General features: G+C 42.4%; 1 protein-coding gene across 3 annotated transcripts in view; it reads right to left on the bottom strand.

Moving 5' to 3' along the window:
- PANK2 (pantothenate kinase 2) overlaps positions 1-24,106 on the bottom strand; it is a 44,994-nt gene that overhangs the window by 8,419 nt on the left and 12,469 nt on the right. For 2 of the 3 annotated variants that reach the window (XM_031004753.3, XM_031004754.3), the window contains exons 2-6: positions 13,304-13,656; positions 10,746-10,999; positions 8,928-9,104; positions 4,502-4,625; positions 2,758-2,883 (exon numbers count right to left, since the gene is read on the bottom strand). In XM_031004753.3, the coding sequence (XP_030860613.2) occupies positions 2,758-2,883; positions 4,502-4,625; positions 8,928-9,104; positions 10,746-10,999; positions 13,304-13,656 (1,034 nt within the window). The remainder of the gene's footprint in view (positions 1-2,757; positions 2,884-4,501; positions 4,626-8,927; positions 9,105-10,745; positions 11,000-13,303; positions 13,657-24,106) is intronic. The other variant, XM_055372503.2, reaches the window with a different exon arrangement.

Genomic DNA, 24,106 nt, shown 5'->3' with positions numbered 1-24,106 from the left:
TACAGTTAACCATTATATATATATATATATATATATATATATATATATATATATATATGGAGAGAGAGAGAGAGAGAGGGGGGTCCACTGAAGACTAGGATGCTACTATCAAGACAGAAACAGGTGGTTATAAACTACAACGTGCTAAGATGAGAATAAAGGATCAAAGAGGAAAGGCTTGAGAGAATCTATACGAAGCTTTCACAACAAAAGTTAAAGTGACTTCAATGTGAGGGCAAGAAAATATTTCAAGGCTCAGAGAGGCTAAAATAATCAAAGTTCCGAACTGAACAATGAGAACACTTGGACACAGGAAGGGGAACATCCCACACCAGGGCCTGCCATGGGGTGGGGAGGGGGGAGGGAAAGCATTAGGAGATATACCTAATGTAAATGACGAGTTAATGGGTGCAACACACCAACATGGCACATGTATACATATGTAACAAACCTGCGCGTCGTGCACATGTACCCTAGAACTTACATAAAAAAATAAAATAAAATAATAATCAAAGTTCCACAAGGGCAGAGATGCACACAAGAGTCAAAGGCCTGAATGCAAATGGAAAACACAGGGACAAATGGACCAGCAAAGCTAACCAGTGGGAAAAACAAAGTCAGCGAGCAATAAGGACAAAATGCAACCGAGAATTTCACGAAGGCTTATAACTATTATGACGGTATCGGTTTGGTGTTTTGTTTTTTGTTTTGAGATGGAGTTTCGCTCTTGTTGCCCAGGCTGGAGTGCAGTGGTGCGATCTCGGCTCACCGCAACCTCTGCCTCCCGGGTTCAAGAGATTTTCCCACCTCAGCCTCCCAAGTAGCTGGGATTACAGGTATGTGCCACCACGTCCAGCTAATTTTTGTATTTTTCGTAGAGACAGGGCTTCTCCATGTTGGTCAGGCTGGTCTTGAACTCCTGACCTCGTGATCCACCCACCTCGGCCTCCCAAAGTGCTGGGATTACAGGCGTGAGCCACTGCGCCTGGCCTGTTTGGTGTTTTTGTTTGTTTTGTTGTTGTTGTTTGTTTTTGTGACAGAGTCTCGTTCTGTTGCCCAGGCTGTAGTACAGTGGTGCGATCTCAGCTCACTGCAACCTCCGCCTCCCAGATTCAAGAGATTCTCCTGTCTCAGCCTCCCGAGTAGCTGGGGATTATAGGCGCCCGCCATTGCGCCCAGCTAATTTATGTATTTTTAGTACAGACAGGGTTTTGCCATGTTGACCATGGTTGGCCAGGCTGGTCTCCTGACCTTAGGTGATCTGCCCATCTCAGCCTCCCAAAGTGCTGGGATTACAGACGTGAGCCACCGCACCCAGCCTATTTTTTTTTTAAGGTTAACTTAAAAAAGTAATCTCCATGTTCTACCTAGGAAAAGGTTAAACAAGAGGCAGAAATAAAGCAGAAAAAGATCTAACATTCGAGTTTTAAAAATTCTAATATAAAGCAAAATAAAATAAGTCAGATCACAAAAAAAGATGTATACAGAAACATTATGAACTATAAGAAACTTAATGGCAATTCGGTGCTGGTTTACAAATACAGTAATGTTAGAATTTTAAAACTAAGTTAGATGACTTCAATTTTAAGCTTTTTGATATGGGGATTTGTGTACTTTGGACTTCAACTATGAACTAAAGCAATTTAAAAAGAAAAACTTAAAGTAACTTTAAAGGAAAAAGTAATCTCTAGCACTTCAAATCTGTGCTATTATCTGGACTTTGATTTCCTTTAATTCATATAGACTGTTAAACTAAATATGCAATACAATTCTGAAAAATGTTCATAATAACAGTATCTAAAATGCAAGAACAGTTGAAAGAATCGTTCAACTGCCACAACCAAGAAGGGAAGAAAGAACCCCTACACGCCTTTCCATACCTCTGCTTCTTTTTCCCCAAATAGGAAAAATGAGAGTGCTTTCCAAGACAGGCTATGAGGTTGAGCAATTTGATTCTTTTCCATTTCATCATTTCCAGCCTGTCTACAATTGTACTTAAGTTCTTATGATAGTATGGTTCTAGTCTGAGAGGTTTACTCATCTATTCATTTTTACAACATGCATCTTAAATAACTGGCACAAGAATTACAACAATATATAAAAACTGGCACTGAAAAAAATGAAAAAACCAGAACCCAGAGTAATGGCACAGTCAGTGCAATACAAAAAATATAAAGGATAGTTCAGACAAAAATATGGCATCAGAAATATAGGGGAATGTTCATCAAGGGTTTTTCTCTAAAATTCCTTAAGCTTACAATTAAATTAACCCAAAATTTACCTTGCATTAGTATCAGGGAAGAAACAGCTTTCAAATGTTACGAAATTAAACTACCAAAAAAGTTCAGGCACAGTGGTTCACACCTGTAATCCTGGAACTTTGGGAGGCTGAGGCTGGCAGATCACTTAAGGTCAGGAGTTTGAGACCAGACCAGCTTGGCCAACATGGTGAAACCCCATTTCTACTGAAAGTACAAAAATTAGCAGGGTGTGGTGGCGCACACTTGTAATCCCAGCTACTTAAGAGACTGAGGTGGGAGGACTGCTTGAACCCAGGAGGCGGAGGCTGCAGTGAGCCCCAAGACTGTGCCACGCACTCCAGCCTAGGTGACAGAGCGAGACTCCGTCTCAAAAAAACAAAAAACAAAAGGAACACTGCAGCCCATTTCACCTCCACCCTCTACCTCAAGTTCCATGACAGTGTGACCCACAAGCCCTCTGTGTACATAATATATCACAAGGAACAAGTCCGCTTACCTCGTGTTCCGAAAAAAGTGCTTTCAACTGCCCCTTGGACCAATAATCCAAAGCATACGCCAAAAGCCGCATGGCGATCGTATTAATTCTCAAGAAATTTCCAACAAATACCACCTGGTTAATGTTCTGAGCACACCAAAAAAAGGCAATTAGTTTTCATCTTAATTTCTATTTTCTCATAAAAGCTACCCCAAATACAGCACCATGTGCATAGCTCTTAGCAACAATTTGACTGCTGATCAAATTTAGTCCAGCTGGTCCAGGGCTACTGAAACTTGACCCCCAGACAACTCTGGACCCACTGCAAAGCATGCTAGATAACGTCACAGGAGAGGAAAACAGATTAGGAAAAACATTTGTATTAAATCTGACCAACAATAACTAGTTTTGAATACAATGTTTTATACAGGTAAGTTAAAATAAACAAAAAAAAACAGTATGACTCCAATCCAAAAGGACAGTGACACAAACAGGCAAAGTATACAAGCAATATAACAGGCAGCGAAAATTCAAACCACTAGTCATCAAACAAAAGTAAAATTTTAGACCTATTAACCTCGCAAAAAAAAGCAACTGAAATTCCACCACCAGCATCAGTAGTTGTAGTAAAATTAATCCACTCATTCACCGCTAAAGATGATCTAAATTGGTGCAGCCCTTGTGCAAAGCATCATGACGATAAATGTCAAAATTCATGAGCATGATCATTTCTGTAGACCAGAAATCTCACTCCTAAGCCCCATATCAAGAATAAAATTCAACCAAAGAATAACTTCATGCTTAAAAATGCTTACTGCCGAGTTACGAGCAAGCAACCAAATGCCAAGCTCTGTTATTTGATATAAAAGAACTTGATCAAATAAATATACAACCATGAAATGTATATTTAAGTATAAAATACAAATTGTGGTATGCACACCAACTAAAATTTCTGAAAATACATAAGCACAGGAAAGGGAACATACAATAAAGAAAAAAGAAGTTATGATATTCCAACAAATGTTTAATTACTTGATGCCGATACAGTATTTTTTTAATTTAAAATGAGACAAATCCTTTGTGTCTTTTGAGGTTTCCTTTTAAGCTACATGCCTATTATTATCTAAAGAATAACTTCTTAAAAATAAAAATAAAAGAATAATTTAACAACTATACACACAGGGACAAGCCATAAGCTGCACCAACTGGATCCTAGATCCTCTTTTCCCAAGGGCAGCCCATTCTTGGTTCTTTCATAGCCCTGTACAATGCTGCTTGACCTGAATGCTACAAGGCAGCACTGTAAAGAAGCTGAAAGCACAAAGACGCAGCTCTGCTGAGGTGGGGGAGCCAAGGAGGGCACTCCTCGGCCTGCTCAGTCTTCTCCCAGCTTCCGTGACTTCCTCTGGATTCCTCCCTAGGGCCTCTAGAGCTCAGCAGTGAGTGTGGAGTCTACATTCAGCATCGTTATCCATCATCACCCCCAACAGTCCCCAATATCTGGAACACTGGCTACCTTCCACTCTTCCTCTACTTTCTCCTCAAAAGATGTCATTTTACCTCTAGACAAGTAGCAATGTTTATCTTCAGTTTAAAAAAAAAAAAAGAAGATTAATCTGTATTTGAAGAGTTTTAACTTTGTGCTAAAACAAACCCCACCCCAAATGACTACATTTAGGCACTGTTCTGAGAAAACAGACGTGATGGGGCCCACTTAAGTTCAGTATTTTCCTTAGAGCAATTAAAGAAATCCATGTCCCCTTACTTCATTAAGGGCACACATTCTTGCTATTGAGCCAATGTTGTTGGTGATGGTGATCAAAGTCGCTCTGGCAAGGTCCTCTTTACTGACAGCCTCTCGCTTCTCCTTGCTCATCATGTTTCCAAAGCTGTGATGGGGGGAAAAAAAATCCCATTGCTAAACCAACGGCAACAAAGCCCAACAGAACTTGAATGTTACTTTATTGAAATAAAATTAGCTTTTAGGGCAACATTGTTGAAATCTTCAAACCTTTTATTTTGCAATGCAGCATCTGTTCGAAGAGAAATGCAAACTTCAAACAGAGCCCTCCAACATTCCAAATGAGTAGACAGCTTTCCCTGCGGTTTCTACTGAAATCTAGCTTGGATACCAGATATTCACACATTCAGTCAGAATCTCATCAGATGCACTGGAAGGCACCATTGCTCCTGCAACCAGACAGTTGCAGGACAACACCTCTAACAGCAATTCACCTCAACTGCACAGCTGTTCCACTCAGATGGCGACATGCACATCTGGTAACCTGCTCTATCAGAGCAGAGTAAAGCACAGACAGCTGAGTCCCAGAGTGAGCTGCTTAAGAATTTCAGGTTTCCCTGGAAGATAAAGTACTTCAAAGTACATGCTCAGCAGAACTGCTACAATAATTTTCCAATCAGAAAAGGAAGTGATGACCAACGAGCAAATGTTACAAACAGAAAATCAACAGCATTTACCAAGTGCCTAAAACTTAGTAAACAAGCATGTATATATATATGATTTTTCTATTAGTAAAAGCCATGTGCCCCAATATACGAAAAACAATTGTGCTTCTAAACGATCTCAAAATGGAGATGATTTCATTTATAATAGCAACAGAGAATAAAACGCTTACGGATATATCTAACAAAAGAATTAACACCTGTACAATAAAATCTACAAAACATTGCTGAAAGAAAGCAAAGATCTAAATAAATGGAAAGACATTCCATCTTTTTGGATCAGAAGACTTTGTATTAGGATGGCAATACTCTCCAAATTGGCCAAAAGATTCAATGTAATCTCTATTAAAATCCCAGTTGTCTTATTTACAGACCTTGCCAAGTTAACCCTAAAATTCATATTCTCAAGGTACCCAGAATAGCCAAAATAATCTCGAAAAAAGAACAAGTTGGATGACTCACACTTTCTTACTTCAGAACTTAATACAAAGCTACAGTATCAAGGCAGTATGGTACTGGTATAAAAACAGACATATATATCAATGGAACATAACTTAAGAGTCCAGGAATAAACCCAAACATCTACGGTCAACTAATTTTTGACAAAGGGGCCAAGAGAATTTAACAGGGAAAGAATCATCTTTTCAACAAATGGTACTAGGACAACTGGATATCCACACGCAAAAAGAAATGAACTTGGAGCTCTACCTCACACCATACACAAAAACTTACTCAAAATGGATCAAATATAAGAGCTAAATATAAGAGCTAAAACTGCCGGGCGCAGTGGCTCACGCCTGTAATCCCAACACTTTGGGAGGCCAAGGCGGGCGGATCACAAGGTCAAGAGATCGAGACCATCCTGGACAATATGGTGAAACCCTGTCTCTACTAAAAATACAAAAATTAGCTGGGTGTGGTGGCACGCACTGTAGTCCCAGCTACTCAGGAGGCTGAGGCAGGAGAATCGCTTGAACCCGGGAGGCGGAGACTGCAGTGAGCCGAGATCGCACCACTGCACTCCAGCCTGGTGACAGAGCAAGACTCCATCTCAAAAAAGAAAAAAAAAAAATACACACACACACACATATATATATGAGCTAAAACTATAAAACTCTTAAAAGAAAATAAACCATTCTTCATGATCTTAAATTAGGCAATTCTTCATGATCTTAGATTTCTTACACATAACACCAAAAGCACAAGTGACAGAAGGTAGGTAAGATTAACTTCATCAAAATTTAAAATTTCCATGCTGCAAAGGACACCATCAAGGAAGTGAAAAGACAACTAACAAAATGGGACAAAACATTTGCAAATTATGTATCTAATAAGGGACTTGTATCCAGAACTCAATAATAAAAAGACAATCCAACTAAAAACTTAGCAATAGACTTCAGCAGATATTTATCCAAAGACTACAGACAGATGGCCAGTAAACACATGAAAAGATGTTCGGGCTGGGCACAGTGGCTCACACCTGTAATCCCAGCACTTTGGGAGGCCAAGGTGGGTGGATCACTTGAGGTCAGGAGCTCGAGACCAGCCTGGCCAACATGGCCAAACCCCATCTCTACTAAAAATACAGAAATTAGCCAGGCATGTTGGCATAATTTACAGGTGTGCCTGTAATCCCAGCTACTTGCGAGGTGAAGCAGAAGAATCACTAAAACCCAGGAGGTAGAGGTTTCAGTGAGATAAGATGGTGTCACTGCACTCCAACCTGGGCAACAGAGAGAGACCCTGCCACACACACAAAAAAAATGTTCAGCCAGGAGTGATGGCTCACACCTGTAATCCCAACATGTTGGGAAGCCAAGGTGGGAGGATCACTTGAGGCCAGGACAGCCTAGGCAACATAGCAAGACCCTATCTCTACAAAAAATAAATTAGGCAAGGCAGTGCACAGCTGTAGTCCTAGTGACTCAGGAGACTGAGGCAGGAGAAACACTTGAGCCCAGGAGACACAGGCTGCAGTGAGTTATGATCGCAACACCGCACTCTCACGTGGGCAACAGGGCGAGACCCTGCCTCTTAAAAAATAAAAACGCTACAAGATATCACTTCACTCCTATTAAGACAACTAAAACCAAGAAGACAGATAATAACAAATGTTGACAAGAAATATAAAGGCTCATAAACTGCTAAGATTGTAAAATGGGACTGCCACTTTGGAAAACAGTGTAGCAGTTCCTCAAAAGATTAAACATTAAGTTACCATATGACTCAGCAATTCTACTCTCAGGTATATACCCAATAGAATTAGAAATATATGTGCAGGCCAGGCGCAGTGGCTCACGCCTGTAATCCCAGCACTTTGGGAGGCCAAGGCGGGCGGATCATGAGGTCAGCAGATCAAGACCATCCTGGCTAACATAGTGAAACCCCATCTCTGCTAAAAATACAAAAAAATTAGCCGGGCGTGGTGGCAGGCACCTGTAGTCCCAGCTACTTGGAAGGCTGAAGCAGGAGAATGGCATGAACCCAGGAGCTAGAGCTTGCAGTGAGCCAAGATCACGCCACTGCACTCCAGCCTGGGCGACAGACCGAGACTCCGTCTCAAAAAAAAAAAAAAAAAAAAAATGTGTGTGTGTGTGTGTGTGTGTGTGTGCATACATACAAAGACTTACACATAAATGTTCAACTTTATAACCAAAAAATGGAAACAACCCAAATGTTCATCAACCAATAAATGGATAAAACGTAGTATTATCCACATAATGAAATATTATGTGGCAGCCGGGCACGGTGGCTCACACCTGTAATCCTAGCACTTTCGGAGGCCGAGGCGGCAGATCACCTGAGTTCGAGACCTGCCTGGCCAATATGGAGAAATCCTTTCTCTACTAAAAAATACAAAATTAGCCAGGCTTGGTGGCGCGTGCCTGTAATCCCAGCTACTCAGGAGGCTGAGGCAGGAGAATTGCTTGAACCTGGGAGGTGGGGGTTGTGGTGAGCCGAGATCACGCCATTGCACTCCAGCCTGGGCAAAAAGAGCGAAACTCCGTCTCAGAAAAAAGAAATATTATTTGGCAATAAAAAGGAATAAAGTACTGATTCACACTGTAATGTGAATGTTTGAAAACATATGCTAAATGAAGAAGTAATCACAAAAGATCATATACTGTATGATACCACTTATATGAAATGTTCAGAAGAGGCAAACCTACAGAGAAAATAAATTACTGTTTGGCAGGGGCTGTGGGGGGAATGGAGAGTCCTAGCTAATGAACACAAGGTTTCTTTCTAGGATGATAAAAATGTCCTAAAATTGGGATTACAGTGATGGTTGCACAATCCTGTAAATATACTAGAAACCACTAAATTGTACGCTTCAAACAGGTGACTTTATAGTACGTAAATTATATCTCAATAGAGCTTTTTTAAAAAATATGCCCAATATTATTTTCTGTCTTTTTTTTTTTTTTTTTTGAGACAGAGTCTCACTCCGTCACCTAGGCTGGAGCTCACCGCACCCTCCACCTCCAGGGTTCAAGTGATTCTCCTGCCTCAGCCTCCCGAGTACCTGGGTCTACAGGCACGCACCACCGTGCCTAGCTAATTTTTGTATTTTTAGTAGAGACAGGGTTACACTATGTTGGCCAGGCTGGTCTCGAACTCCTGACCTCATGATCTGCCCATCTCGGCCTCTCAAAGTTTTGGGATTACAGGCATGAGCCACCGCGCCCGGCCCGCCTGTATTTCTTAGAACACACATGCCCCCTTACCTTGAAGCCACAGCCCAGCCTGGCAGTCCAAACCTCTCATAGTCCCCTCCATAAATATCTCGTACTAGTTTATCCACTTTGGTGCTATCTCCACGAGATGCCATTTCAAGAGCTTCTTCAAAAGTGGTACAGCCAGTAAGAAGACAGCAGAGACCAAAAAAAGTTCCTCCTCCAAGACTATGATTAAAAACAATTAACACAGTATTATAACATTTTTAAAAATAAGAACAGGAAGTTAACATTTATGAACCCCAAAACCATATTCACATATCCAACCCAATCACGCAAATGCCACTGGTAGGAAACAAGTCTGTGAAAAGATAAGGTGCCTGATATACACCTTTAAGGTACATATGCATGTGAGCCAACATGCAAGGTACAAAACACAGGGCCCATGTCCCCAGTGCAGTCTGGCTGTCTGCCAAGTATGAAGAGCTTCAGGTGCAAATTAGCCTGACACGCCTGGGGCCATGCTAACACCTCCTCCCTTTCCCTCTCCAAGTACATTCCCTGAGTCATTCTCATCCAAGCATCTTGTCACCCTGGCTTATCAGTACACCCCCAAACATACTCCTCCTGCAACGTGTTTTGTCACAAAAAAATTACTCCTCTATTTAAATCACAACTGTTTTTTTAAAAAAATTGTTTATCCCAATCCCTAGATCCCTGTTTTTCCTGAAGTGACCTCTGACCCTTAAGCCGAAACATTCTCTTCTTCCATCTAATCCTCATTTTTTTTTTTTTTGAGATGGAGTTTAGCTCTTTTTGCCCAGGCTGGAGTACAAGGGCACGATCTCGGCTCACCGCAACCTTTGCCTCCTGGTTCAAGTGATTTTTTTGCCTCAGCCTCCCAAGTATATGGGATTACAGGCATGTGCCACCACGCCCAGCTAATTTTGTATTTTTAGTAGAGATGGGGTTTCTCCACGTTGGCCAGGCTGGTCTCGATCTCCCGACCTCAGGTGATCCACCCGCCTTGGCCTCCCAAAGTGCTGGGATTACAGGCATGAGCTGCCGTGCCTGGCCCTAATACTCTCTTTTCTTTTTTTTTTTTTTTTTTTTTTTGAGACGGAGTCTCACTGTCACCCAGGCTGGAGTGCAGTGGCATAATCTCGGCTTACTGCAACCTCCACCCTCTGAATTCAAGCAATTCTCCCACCTCAGCCTCCCGAGTAGCTGGGATTCACAGGCGCCTGCCACTGCGCCCGGCTAATTTTTGTATTTTTAGTAGAGATGGGGTTTCACCATGTTGGCCAGGCTGGTCTTGAACTCCTGACCTCGTGATCCACCCGCCCCAGCCTCCCAAAGTGCTAGGATTACAGGCATGAGCCACCACGCCCGGCTAATCCTCTCTTTTCATACTACCTTCCCTCAATAATTTTTCTACTGATCAGTACATATCAACTTCTAAATCACATACATAGAATACATCATTATTCTACACACACATGTGTGTGTGGAAGCATGAAATTTACACAGGTTTCAAAGCTAGGTCCTTTCCCGTGCCTTCTCCTTACAGATGCTGCCTAATAAATTTAGCTACTTTGTGTATGCACACCATAAACTATCTGAGGGCAAAGGCTACAATGAGTCTGCTGATGTGATCTTTTAAGAAACACCTAGGATAATAAATCTTGAACAGTAGAGATTAAAGAAAACTAGGTCATAAAATCAGAATTTTCAAAGAGAAACATTTGTTTGCGTAATCCAGAAACACTTTCACCTAACAGGTTCTTGAAGGTGTAGTTATATGTAATACCTGAAAACTCAGCCCGTTAGGATACTAAGAATAAACAATGAGTTTTATATACAACTTACCTAGTACCTGTGACCCGTTTGTAATTATCTTTGGAATATACTGCTAAGATGCTAACCCCTGAGCCAATGTTCACCAGAAGCAGAGGATACGGATTTTTCAAATCAAATGGTAACTTCTGACACTTTTCAGAATCAGCAGGGTTTTCAAAGTAATAGCACTGTGACCGTCCATTGAATCCAACTGAGTCAATGTATAAAATTCCTTTTATCAAGCAATCTAGTTCATCCAGTTTGCAAAGTTGAAGATCACCTATCTGTAATGAAATAAGAATGTACTCAGACTTTTTAATAAGCCAACAGAAACAAAAACTCCATTCAATAAGGCATCCCCACTACGTGAAACAACCATAAAAGTGCACTCACAGATGTGTATTATTTGTGCATGCTTTACAGAACAGATTTGGGAGCAAACCTAGGGACACAGTGCTGAGACAGACTCCTGCTACTACAGACCCAAATACACTCTACATAGAAACTACTGCGGCAGCTGAATAAGTGTGACCCAAAAAAAAAAAAAGAAACACAGCATTTATCAACCTTCAAGCAGAAATTCAGATCTCTGCTTACAGGGACAATGGGGCTGATGCCAAGCTCAGGCCACAGCACTATCAGAAACCACCTTGTGACACAGGGTGGGAGCCACAAGGACTGTGACAGAGGACCATCTCAAGGCTTTGGAGCAGTATCAAAAGAGGCCACACATTATTTAACAAACTGAAGCCAAAAGGCTGAAAGTATCCAGTTAGAAGGTAAGATTTTTTTCACTATCTAAACTAGCTACAGCCTCTTGGGAGGGAGGGGAATTTTAGCAGTCAAAATTTGAACTGTTTCATAATCAATTAATTCCATTTAAATAATAAAGGAATGACTAAATTATTATTCGTATTATGGAGCACTGTATAGCAACTAAAAATGAAGAGGATCGGCCAGGCACGGTGGCTCACGCCTGTAATCCCAGCACTTTGGGAGGCTGAGGCAGGTGGATCACAAGGTCAGGAGTTCAAGATCAGCCTGGCCAACATGGTGAAACCCAGTCTCTACTAAAGACAAAAAAAAAAAAATTAGCTGGGTATGGTGGTGCATGCCTGTAAACCCAGCTACTCAGGAGGCTGAGGCAGGAGAATATCTTGAACCCAGGAGGCAGAGGTTGCAGTGAGCTGAGATGGCACCACTGCACTCCAACCTAGGTGACAGGGCGAGCCTCCGTCTGAAAACAAAACAAAACAAAACAAAAATGAAGAGGATCTTTACGTTCTGAAGTGGGAAGAACTCCAAGGCATGTTAGTCAAAAAGTTGAGGCCAGGAACGGTGGCTCACACCTGTAATTCCAACACTTTGGGAGGCCGAGGCAGGCAGATCACTTGAGGTCAGGTGTTCCAGACCAGCCTGGACAACATGGTGAAACCCCATCTCTACTAAAAGACATGCAGAATTAACAGGCAGAATCTGGGCCGGGCAAGGTGACTCACCCCTGTAATCCCAGCACTTTGGGAGGCTGAAGCAGGCAGATCACCTGAGATCAGGAGTTCGAGACCAGCCTGACCAACATGGAGAAACCCTGTCTCTACTAAAAATACAAAATTAGCCGGGCGTGGTGGCACATGCCTGTAATCCCAGCTACTTGGGAGGCTGAAACAGGAGAATCGCTTGAACCCGAGAGGTGGAGGTTGTGTTGAGCCGAGACCATGCCATTGCACTCCAGCCTGGGAACAAGAACAAAACTCCATCTCAAGAAAACAAAACAAAACAAAAAGGCAGAATCTCTTTCAGACTAATATTCTCTCATTTAGCAATAGAAAAACAGTCAGTCACTGAAGACATTTTCAATCTGTATTGCACCCTGACGGTCAGGATCTCGGCCAATTCATTTGTCAGTTCTCCGGCCTACCCCCACTATCCACCCTGAAAGGACCTAGCCTCAAGGTCTTGCTCACAATGTTCTCCAGTGTTCACTCAATGAAAGCAAGATAGAGCGCCTGGCAGCATTCCCCAGGGGCCAGACATGGTGGCGAGACTCCAGTTAAGTGTGCAGCACAGAACACATCAGAAAGCATTCTGGGAGAGAAGGGCTCTGCAGTCACCCATCTCAGACCAGCCCTGAGCCTGAAAACACCACTTTTGACCAGAGTTCCTTATTTTTTCAGTTAGTGAACATGCCAGCAAACAACTGAGGGAGACAAGAGAACTTATGTGGTAGACAAGACTGAAAACAATTTTATGACATGAAATGATTTTAATTATATTTCAATTTCATTGTTCATGATCTAATGATGTTCCTTTTAGGTAGTTTCTTCCTCAACGTACAGCAGATGCCCTAATTTTTCATACTAAAGGAGCAATAAAATGCTACCCTTTTAGTGGCTGATTGTCGTCCATACATCTGAACTAGACAACCACCTCTAGATGGCCAACTCCTATCACTAGCGCACCTTTAATCTTCATTTGACTCAAGAAAATTCAAGTTCCATTAGAGATGGAAATTATTTCACCACTTGCTACTGGCATTACTTTTAACAATCAAATTACCATAAATTGTATATAAGCTAAAAAATGCATACTGTGAGAAAATCCTGCTCAAATTTGTACGCTCCACCTCCAGTGGCACAAAAGACAGTGTGGAGACTCGAGAAGTTTTTATCTCTGCCCATTTGAATAAAAGCAGGCATGTCATGAGTGGGAAAGCGTATAAAGTGCAGATTGCCTTTGCGTCCACACAGAGTCAGGTCCTTCAGCTCGAGGTGCACGTCCCGAATGCCTGTAGACCCATAAGCCACATTGGAGGTCAGGTACTTCCGAATGCTTTTAAGACTTTCCACTTCTTCCTCTTCTTCTTCAGCAGTGATGTCTTTGGGTTCAAAATAAACCAGCTTGACCAGAGTTCCACCGATATCCAGTCCAAACCATGGAAAAACTAAATGGGGAAGAAAAATAAGTCAGAACAGCTTTTTTCTGAAAATTAAATTTACACTTACCACAGTAGCAACTTATTTCAAACGCTAGGGTTTCCAAAGAACGTAATTCTAGGCAAAAGGGTTTTGGGGCAAAGAAATGTGATTCTGTCTTGATTTAGATGCATAACTTAAAAAAAAATACTACGGCAAAGATGAAAAAGAAAAATATCAAAGTATTGAGCCAACCCAACCATCCTCTCAGACAAGCCCAAACCGCACCATGAAGTGTTTTAAAAATAACAAGATGACTACTCATAAGCCTCAACTGTGAAAAATAAAGATTCAGAATGAAAATCTCTCTTTCCTATCGGCTTAAAAAAAAAACATTGAGACTTCAGAGTTGTGGTTTAGCAGCAAACTAGAAACAGGAAATTCCCAAACCTATGTAACATATAACCTCCAATGGTCAATTTATCTTTCAAAATCTGATATTCCAAAAATAAAAGGTTTCAATAGACGTTAACACCAGTTCCCAAAATGTCCTTTAGGCCAAGCGCAGTGGCTCATACCTGTAATTTCAACACTTTGGGAGGCCAAGGTGGGTGGATCACCTGAGGTCAGAAGTTTGAGACCAGCCTGACCAATATGGTAAAACCCCATCTCTACTAAAACAAAAATTAGCCAGGCATGGTGACATGCACCTGTAGTACCAGCTACTCAGGAATCTGAACCAGAACTGCTTCAACCTGGGAGGTGGAGACTGCAGTGAGCTGAGATCACACCACTGCACTCCAGCCTGGGCAACAGAGTGAGGCTCTGTCTCAAAAAAAAAAAAAAAAAAAAAGGCAGGGCTGGGCGCGGTGGCTCACGCCTGTAATTTCAACACTTTGGGAGGCTGAGGCGGGCGGATCACCTGAGGTCAGGAATTCGATACCAGCATAGCCAACATGGTAAAACCTTGTCTCTACTAAAAATATAAAAATTAGCCAGGCATGCTGGTGGGCGCCTGTAATCCCAGCACTCCGGTGGCTGAGGAAGGATGAGGAAGGAGAATCACTTGAACCCGGGAGGTGGAGGCTTTAGTGAGCCGAGATCACACCACTACACTCCAGCCTGGGCAACAGAGCGATACTCCATCTCAAAAAAATAAATAAAAATTTAAAAAGGCCAGGTGTGGAGGCTCACTCCTGTAATCCCAACACTTGGGGAGGCTAAGGCAGGTGAATCACAAGGTCAAGAGACCAAGATCATCCTGGCCAACATGGTGAAACTATCTCTACTAAAAATACAGAAATTAGCTGGCTGTGGTGGCGTGCGCTTGTAGTCCCAGCTACTCCGGAGGCTGAGGCAGGAGAATCGCTTGAACCCATGAGGCAGAGGCTGCAGTGAGCCAAGATCGCACCACTGCACTCTAGCCTGGCGACAGAGTGAGACTCCGTCTCAAAGAAAAAAAAGGCCTGAAGAGATTGGATCAAAATGGACTGCACAGACATATGGAAGGTCCCAATTTAATGAGGGCTCAAAGTAATGATTTTTCAAATTTACAATGCTGCAATAAGCATTCAGTAGAAACTCTACTTCAAGTATTTTTTTTATTTTTAGTACAGTATTCAATAAATTACAAGAGATATTCGACATTTTATTGTAAAATAATTATTTTATATTATTCATTATTAAATCATCTAGCTTTATGCTAGAAGATTTTGCCCAACTGTAGGCTAATATAAGTGTTCTAAGCACATTTAAGGTAGGTTTGGCTAAGCTATGATGTTCAATAGGCTGGGTATATTAAATGCATTTTGACTTATAGTATTTTCTTTTTCTCTTTTTTGAGGTAAGGTCTCACTGTCACCCAGGCTAGAATGCAACGCCACAATCTCAGCTCACTGCAACCTCTGCCTCCTGGGCTCAAGTAATCCTCCTATCTCAGCCTCCTGAGCAGCTGGGACTAAAGGTGCATGCCACCACACCCACCTAATTTTTGTATTTTTTGTAGAAACAGGGTTTCTCCATGTTGCCAGGCTGGTCTTGAACTCCTGGGCTCAAGCAATCCACCCACGTCAGCCTCCCAAAGTGCTGGGATTACAAGTGTGAACCACTGCGCCCAGCCTGATTTACAGTATTTTGAACTTCTGATGGCTTTATGGAATGTAGCATAAACATCGTAAGTCAAAGAGCATCTGTACATGCTTCCCCTCCCAATCTAAATCATAGAAATTACTAAAGATGTGGGTTTAGGCCAGGCACGGTGGCTCACACCTGTAATCCCAGCACTTTGGGAGGATGAGGAGGGCAGATCACCTGAGGTCAGGAGTTCAAGACCAGCCTGGCCAACATGGTGAAACCCCCATCTCTACTAAAAAATACAAAATTAGCCGGGCGTGGTGGCGGGCACCTGTAATCATAGCTACTCAGGAGGCTGAGGCAGGAGAATTGCTTGAACCCGGGAGGTGGAGGTTTCAGTGAGCCAAGACTGCACTACTGCACTACAGCCTGGGTGACAGAGCAAAACTCCGCCTCAAAAAAAAAAAAAAAAGGGTGTGGGTTTATTGATATATTTGATATATTATTTTCTAAAATAATTCTGGGAAACAAGAAGAGACAGCAGGCCGGGTGTGGTGGCTCACGCCTGTAATCCCAGCACTTTGGGAGGCCGAGGCGGGAGGATCATGAGGTCAGGAGATCGAGACCACCCTGGCTAACAAGGTGAAACCCCATCTCTACTAAAAATACAAAAAAAATTAGCCGGGCGTGGTGGCGGGCGCCTGTAGTCCCAGCTACTCGGCAGGCTGAGGAAGGAGAATGGCATGAACCCGGGAGGTGGAGCAGTGAGCAGAGATCATGCCACTGCACTCCAGCCTGGGTGACAGAGCGAGACTCCGTCTCAAAAAAAAAAAAAAAAAAAAAAAGAGCAGCAGCAGAACTAGGTTTACAGAGGCAATAACCATGCATAAGCCTCAAAAGAGGAATGCTATTAAAACTGGGATCAGCTATGAAGGTGAGAGAGAGAACGTAGGGGTATTCTATCCAAGCTATAGGTTTAGGGTGGCTACCATGGGGAAACAAAAGCAGGTCTGGTGCAGTCACAAGTGATGGTGGGGAAACGTGTTTGGCACAAGTGGACAGGCCACTCCCTCTACCAATAACCATGTTCTATCCCCAACACTGACAGAAGCAAAGTCTTCACTGGAAACAGGCACTGGAGCCCCAGAATCAGGATGGCACTCAGGTGGCTGCTATTACCCAGAAGAAATAAGGAGACATTTTACCCCGTATTTTGCCACATATCTCATACCTCCCCTAAAATCAATCCTGACCAACTGGTAAACAGACACTGAATCCACTGGCAGAAGAACAGGAATTCTCAAACCAGAGATTATCACTTTTACAAACTAGAAAAACTACAAGGGAAATAAACACTACAAAAATGAGAAACTAAATATCTGAAGAAAGAGTTGCAGGAATAAACAGAATCAAAAATATTCTCAGAGGTAAAATCATAACTCATCCATAAAAAAAGCTACCATAGAGAAAAATCAAAAATTAAAAAACGATTGCCAGATGTGTGTGGTTGCAAAAATTAACACGATAAAATTATATACAACTAAATACACAACGTACAAAAGAATCCATGCAAAACTGTTTCTATTCATTCTTCACCTTTTATTTTTATTTTTAGAGACAGCGTGTCACTCTGTTTCCCAGGCTGGAGTGCAATCACAACTCAATCACAACTGACTGTAACCTTGAACTCCTGGGCTCAAGCAATCCTCCTGCCTCAGCGTCCCAAGTAACTACAACTACAGGAACACAACCATGCCAGCTATTTTGGAGAGACAAGGTCTGACTGTGTTGTCCAGGCTGGTCTCCAACTCCTGGCCTCAAGCAATCCTCCCACTTTGGCCTCCCAAAGTGCTGGGATTACAGGCCTGAGTCATCACGCCCAGACAAAATTGGCAAAATTTAAATACAGTTTGTCCATGTTAATTTCCTAATTGTGGGAAAGAATGCTCTGAAAACCAAAAAAAAGGGACAAACTACTACATACTTAATATTCATGAATCTCAATAATAGGGTGAGTAAAAGAAACCTTGCACAAAAGGCTACATACTATATTATTCCATTTATATGAAACTTCTGAAAATGCAAACTGGCCGGGCACAGTGGCTCAAGAATGTAATCCCAGCACTTTGGGAGGCCAAGGCAGGCAGATCACCTGAGGTCAGGAGTTCAAGACCAGCCTGACCAATATGGTGAAATCATATTGTACTTAAGTATGCACGTATGTACTAAACATATGTACTAAAAATACAAAATATTAGGCTGGGCGCAGTGGCTCACGCCTGTAATCCCAACACTTTGGGAGGCTGAAGCGGCCGGATCACAAGGTCAGGAGTTCGAGATCAGCCTGACCAATATGGTGAAACCACGTCTCTACTAAAAATAAAAAAAATTAGCCGGGCGTGGTGGCACATGCCTCTAATCCCAGCTACTAAGAAAGCTGAGGCAGCAGAATTGCTTGAACCCAGGAGATGGAGGCTGCAGTGAGCCGAGATCACACCACTGCGCTCCAGCCTGGGCAACGGAGTGAGACTCCATCTCAAAAAAAAAAAAAAAATCAGCTGGGCGTGGTGGAACGCGCTGAAATCCCAGCTACTTGGGAGGCTGAGGCAGGAGAATCACTTGAACTGGGAGGCAGAGGTTACAGTGAGCCGAGACCATGCCATTGCACTCCAGCCTGGGCAACAAGAGCAAAACTCGGTCTCAAAAAAAAAAAAAAAAAAAAAAAGGAAAAGAAGGAAAAAAAAAGCCGGGTGTCGTGGCTCATGCCTGTAATTCCAGCACTTTGGGAGGCCAAGGCGGGCGGATCACCTGAGGTCAGGAGTTCAAGACCAGACTGGCCAACATGGCAAAACCTCGTTTCTACTAAAAATACAAAAATTAGCCCAGTGTGGCAGTGCACGCCTGTAATCCCAGCTACTCGGGAGGCTGAAGCAGGAGAATCACTTGAACCCAGGAGGAGGAGTAAATTTCAATGAGCCAAGATTGCACCACTGTACTCCAGCCTGGGCGACAGAGGGAGACTCCGTCTCAAAAAGGGGGGAAAAAAAAAGGCAAGCTAATCATTTTCACATCTGAAAGCAAGCAAATCATGGGCTTGAGAGCTGGGGTGGGACTGCACAGGAGGAGGGAAAAACTCTGGTAACCCAACTCTTGTTTGGGGGTAAAAGGGTTTTTTGTGTGTGTGTGTGTGTGTGTGTGTGTGTGTGTGTGTGTGTGTGTGTGTGTGTGTGTGTGTGTGTGTGTGTGTGTGTGTGTGTGTGTGTGTGTCTATACATATCTGTCGAAACTCATGGAACTGTATATTTTAAATGGATGCAGTTTATTGTATGTAAATTACAACATTAAAGACGCTGTTATAAAAGAGAAAAAACAATTGCTAAAATAAAACTTGACAGATATATTTAACAGCAAAATGGGCACAGAAAAAACAAATGGAAAACAAAATTAAAAGATTATCCCCAAATGCTTTTCAAGTATGAAAGAAAGGTCAATATAGTCAATATAGAGAAAATGGAACCTGGCTGGGTGCAGTGACTCACAGCTGTAATCCCAGCATTTTGGGAGGCCGAGATGGGAGGATCACTTGAAGCCAGGAGTCCAAGATCAGCCAGGACAACACAGCCAGACCCCATCTCTACTTTAAAAGAAAAAAAAAAAACTAGGCCGGGTGCGGTGGCTCATGCTTGTAATCCTAGCACTTCAGGAGGCCAAGGTGGGTGGATCACCTGAGGTCAGGAGTTCGAGACCAGCCAGGCCAACATGATGAAACCCCACCTCTACTAAAAATACAAAAATTGGCTGGAAATCGCTTGAACCCGGGAGGTGGAAGTCGCAGTGAGCCAAGATTGTCCCACTGTACTACAGTCTGGCCACAGAGTGAGATTCTGTCTCAAAAATAAAAAATAAATAAAAAATTAGCCAGGCACACACCTGTAGTCACAGCTACTTGAGAGGCTGAAGTGAGAGGATAGCTTGAGCCCAGGAGGTCAAGGTCGTAGCAAGCTATGACCATGCCACTGCACTCCAGCCTGGGTAACAGAGTGAGACTCTGTCTCTAATTCAAAAAAAAAAAAAAAAGAGAGAGGGAGAGAATACAGAACCAGAAAGACCAACATCTTATGTTAGTTCCAGAAATTTCCTTGGGGAAAGACACCAATCATCAGGTTACTCTAAGTGCTGAACAGTGTTTATCGGTCAGCAGAGAAGGGGAAGACAACTTAGACACATCCTATTGAAATTTCGAGATATCATAAGGAAAAAACTGAATTCCTATAAAGATACATAAATCACATAAAAGTCAGTATCAGACTTTTCATCAGCAGCACAGATGCCAGAAGGCAACGGAGCACTGGCTTCAAAGTTATAAGGAAAATGATTTTGAAACTTATATCCAGCCAACCAAGTAAGCTTTCAAGTGGGAGTGCAAAACCAATTTCCACGTGTGTCAGGGATCAGCTTCACTTTTCAAAGGCCTTCTCTAACATAATTGGTAGATGAATGCCAGAATTTTAAAACATCCAACAGCTTTAAGAAATAAACAAAAGTACTGACTTTTACAAAAATAAGCAATCTGAAACTAAAATACTTACATGATTTCGACATAGGAAGTTGAAGAGGGAAGAGAAGGGAGAAGGAAATGAAAGCAAGCAGCAGTTCTGTCTTGTTGGAAAAGGGAAGAAAAGATAGATTCTGATTAATTCTACACAAGAATACAGAAGTGATAGTTTAAATGTGTCAAAATTTAGAGGTAACTCCAGAGGAGAAAAAAAAAATGACTTTCACATTAGAAAAAAAATAAAGCAATCAGTTCAAAAAAGCTGACTGACAAGAAATGGGGAAAAGTACAGTAAATACAAAACAGCCAGGTGTGGTGGCTCATGCCTGTAATTCCAACACTTTGAGAGGCCAAGGTGGGTGGATCACTTGAGGCCAGGAGTTGGGAGACCAGCCTGGACAACACAGCAAGACCACATCTCTAAAAAAAAAAAATTTAGGTATGATCACGTGCACCTGTAGTCCCAGCTACTCCAGGGGCTGAGGCAGGAAGATCGCTTGAGCCCAGGAGTTTGAGGCTAGTGAGCTTTGATACAGCCAGTGTACTCCAGCCTGGCAGCAGAGCAAGATCCTATCTCTTAAATAAATAAATAAATAATAAAGCCTGTAATCCCAGCACTCTGGGAAGCCAAGGCAGGTGGATCACTTGAGGTCAGGAGTTCAAGACCAGCCTGGCCAACATCGTGAAACCCCCATCTCTACTAAAAATACAAAAATTAGCCAGGTGTGGTGGTGCACACCTGTAACCCCAGCTACTCGGTAGGCTGAGGCAGGAGAATCGCTTGAACCCATGAGGCAGAGGTTGCAGTGAGCCAAGATCGCACCACTGCATTCCAGCCTAGGCAACAGAGCAAGACTTCATCTCAAAAAAAACTTAAAAATAATTTAATAAATAAATAAATGATGGGAATGACTGCACTTATCAGTAATCACAAATAGGTCAAATTTCTCTTCTAGACTGAAGAGGAAATTCTGTGAGCTTAACCAGGAATTAGGAGAGAAAAGGAGAAATTCAAGTACATGTTGATGTAAAAAGATACCTCAAACAAGATTATACAAGTAAACTGAAGGAAAAATGGTAAATCACCCACAATGGAGTCACATCATGAGGAGGAGTTGAATGCTTTGAAAGATGAAAATGGCATTTAGTCAAAAGTATTACACATTATAAAAATCTTAAGCACTCTTAAGCACCTCACTAGAGATGAATACTAGATAGAGCAGCTGATTTACATTTAAGAACCATAGTACAGTAAAGGTCATACCTTGTTTCAAGACCAGTGTTTCATTTGGCAAAGAGCTATGCTCACATTACAAGAGGTGCCCCTCCAGACAATCATGCCCCTTCCTTTCCCTACAGGGGAAAGGAGATTCACCATTCTCATCCCTATACTCACTCATAATCATATAGTTACTGACGGAAACACTGGGTAGAATCGCCGGCACCATTCACTTAACTCACTTGCTGAATTTATACACTTGAATTTAAATGACTAAAATAAATGCCTGGAGAATGCTACTCCACTGTATCAAGCAAATGTTAACAGCAAGCAGATACAATACTAGCAGACCAAACAACACAAACAAAAAAGCATTAAGAAGGGACCAAAAAAAAAAACTCTCTCAAGTGCATAAAAAGTACAACTGATGGGCCAGGCACAGTGGCTCACGCCTGTAATCCCACCACACTGGAAGGCAGAGGTGGGCGGATCACGAGGTCAGGAGATCGAGACCATCCTGTGAATGGTGAAACCCCATCTCTACTAAAAATACAAAACATTAGCCGGGCATGGTGGCAGGCGCCTGTGGTCCCAGCTACTTGGGAGGCTGAGGCAGGAGAATGGTGTGAAGCCGGGAGGCGGAGCTTGCAGTGAGCCAAGATCGCAGCACTGCATTCCAGCCTGGGCGACAGAGCTAGACTCCATCTCAAAAAAAAAAAAAAAAGTACAACTGATGAATCTAATAGCCATGTTCCTTATGCACATAACACATACTTCGAAAACACTAACAGAGAAACTGACACATCTACAAGTCAGTATGAGAATGACACAGACCTCAGGAATTTGTAGATTGCACACACACCTACAAAATTATGGTAGAAAGAAAATTTTAATATCATGGCTAATAAGGTGGATCTAGTAAACACAAATAGAACTCTGGGGAAAAAAAAAAAAAACAGCCGGATGTAATGGCTCACATCTGTAATCCCAGCACTTTGGGAGGCCAAGATGGGTGGACCACCAGAGGTTAGGAGTTCGAGACCAGCCTGACTAACATGGTGAAGCCCCGTCTCCAATAAATACAAAAAATTAGCCGGGCATGGTGGCACATGCCTGTAATCCCAGCTACTTGGGAGCCTGACGTAGCAGAATCACTTGAACCCAGGAGGTGGAGGTTGCAGTGAGCCTACACTACTACATCACTGCACTCCAGCCTGGATGACAGAGCGAGACTCCATCTCAAAAAAAAAAAAAAAAAAAAACCCGGCTGGGCACGGTGGCTCACGCCTGTAATCCCAGCACTTTGGGAGGCCAAGACAGGTGGATCACGGGGTCAGGAGTTTGAGACCAGCCTGGCCAAGATGGTGAAACCCCATCTCTACTAAAAATATAAAAAATTAGCCAGGAGCAGTGGTGGGCACCTGTAATTCCAGCTACTCGGGAGGCTAAGGCAGGAGAATCACTTAAACCCGGGAGGCAGAGGGTGCAGTGAGCCGAGGTCGCACCACTGCACTCCAGCCTAGACAACAGCAAGTCTGTTTCCCAAAACAAACAAAAAAAACCACTCAAGACCAGCAAGACTGTTTCCCAAAACAAACAAAACCATGCAAACATTCCTTTAAAAACCCATAAAGCACTCACAAAAATTAACTGCACTAGCTTAAAGAACTTCAAATTCCAAAGAACAAGTCACATTCACTTACTGCAAAACTTCAAAATTAGAAATTAATCCAACAAACAAAGAAATAAATCTATCTACTTTGAAATTTTTAAACTATTAACTCTGGGATTAAAAAGGAAATCAAAACAAAATTTATTTTTAAATGAATGACAATGAGAATACAATATATAGAAACCAATAGGATATACCCAAAGTAGTACTTAAACGGAAACATCTAGCCTTACATATTTATTAAATATACTCAGCAAGAAAGCCTAAGGGCGAGGCAGCTCATGCCTATAATCCCAGCATTTTGGGAGGCCGAGGCGAGTGGATGACCTGAGGTCAGGAGTTCGAGACCAGTCTGGCCGACATGGTAAAACCCATCTCTACTAAAAATACAAAAATTAGTCAGGCATGGTGGTGGGCACCTGTAATCCCAGATACTCAGGAGGCTGAGGCAGGAGAATTGCTTGAACCCGGGAGGCAGAGACTGCAGTTAGCCAAGATCGTGCCACTGCACTCCAGCCTGGGTGACAGAAAGACTCCATCTCAAAATAAATAAATAATAAAATAAAAAATGGAATCTAGTTGTACAGTAAGATTAATAGGCCATGGCCAAAAGAGATTCTTCTCAGTAATGCAGCGATGGCTTTTACATTAGAAATTCCAATTAGTAAGATGAAGGGAAAAAAAATCATGATTATCTCAACAGATTCCAAAAAATAAAATCCAATATAACCAATTAAAACCAAGAGGATTTTTTTTTGAGATGGAGTCTCACTCTGTTGCTCAGATGGAGTGCAGTGACAGACCTCAGCTCACTGCAACCTCCGCCTCCCAGTTGTTCAAGTGATTCTCCTGCCTCAGCCTCCCGAGTAGCTGGGATTACAGGCTCGTACCACCATGCCCAGCTAGTTTTCATATTTTTAGTAGAGACAGTTTCACCATGTTGACCAAGCTGGTCTTGAA

This window comes from Gorilla gorilla, chromosome 21, assembly GCF_029281585.2.
Source record: "Gorilla gorilla gorilla isolate KB3781 chromosome 21, NHGRI_mGorGor1-v2.1_pri, whole genome shotgun sequence".
NCBI lineage: Eukaryota > Metazoa > Chordata > Mammalia > Primates > Hominidae > Gorilla > Gorilla gorilla.
Note: the sequence above shows the minus strand (reverse complement) of the source record. Positions and strands in the feature narration are given on the sequence as shown.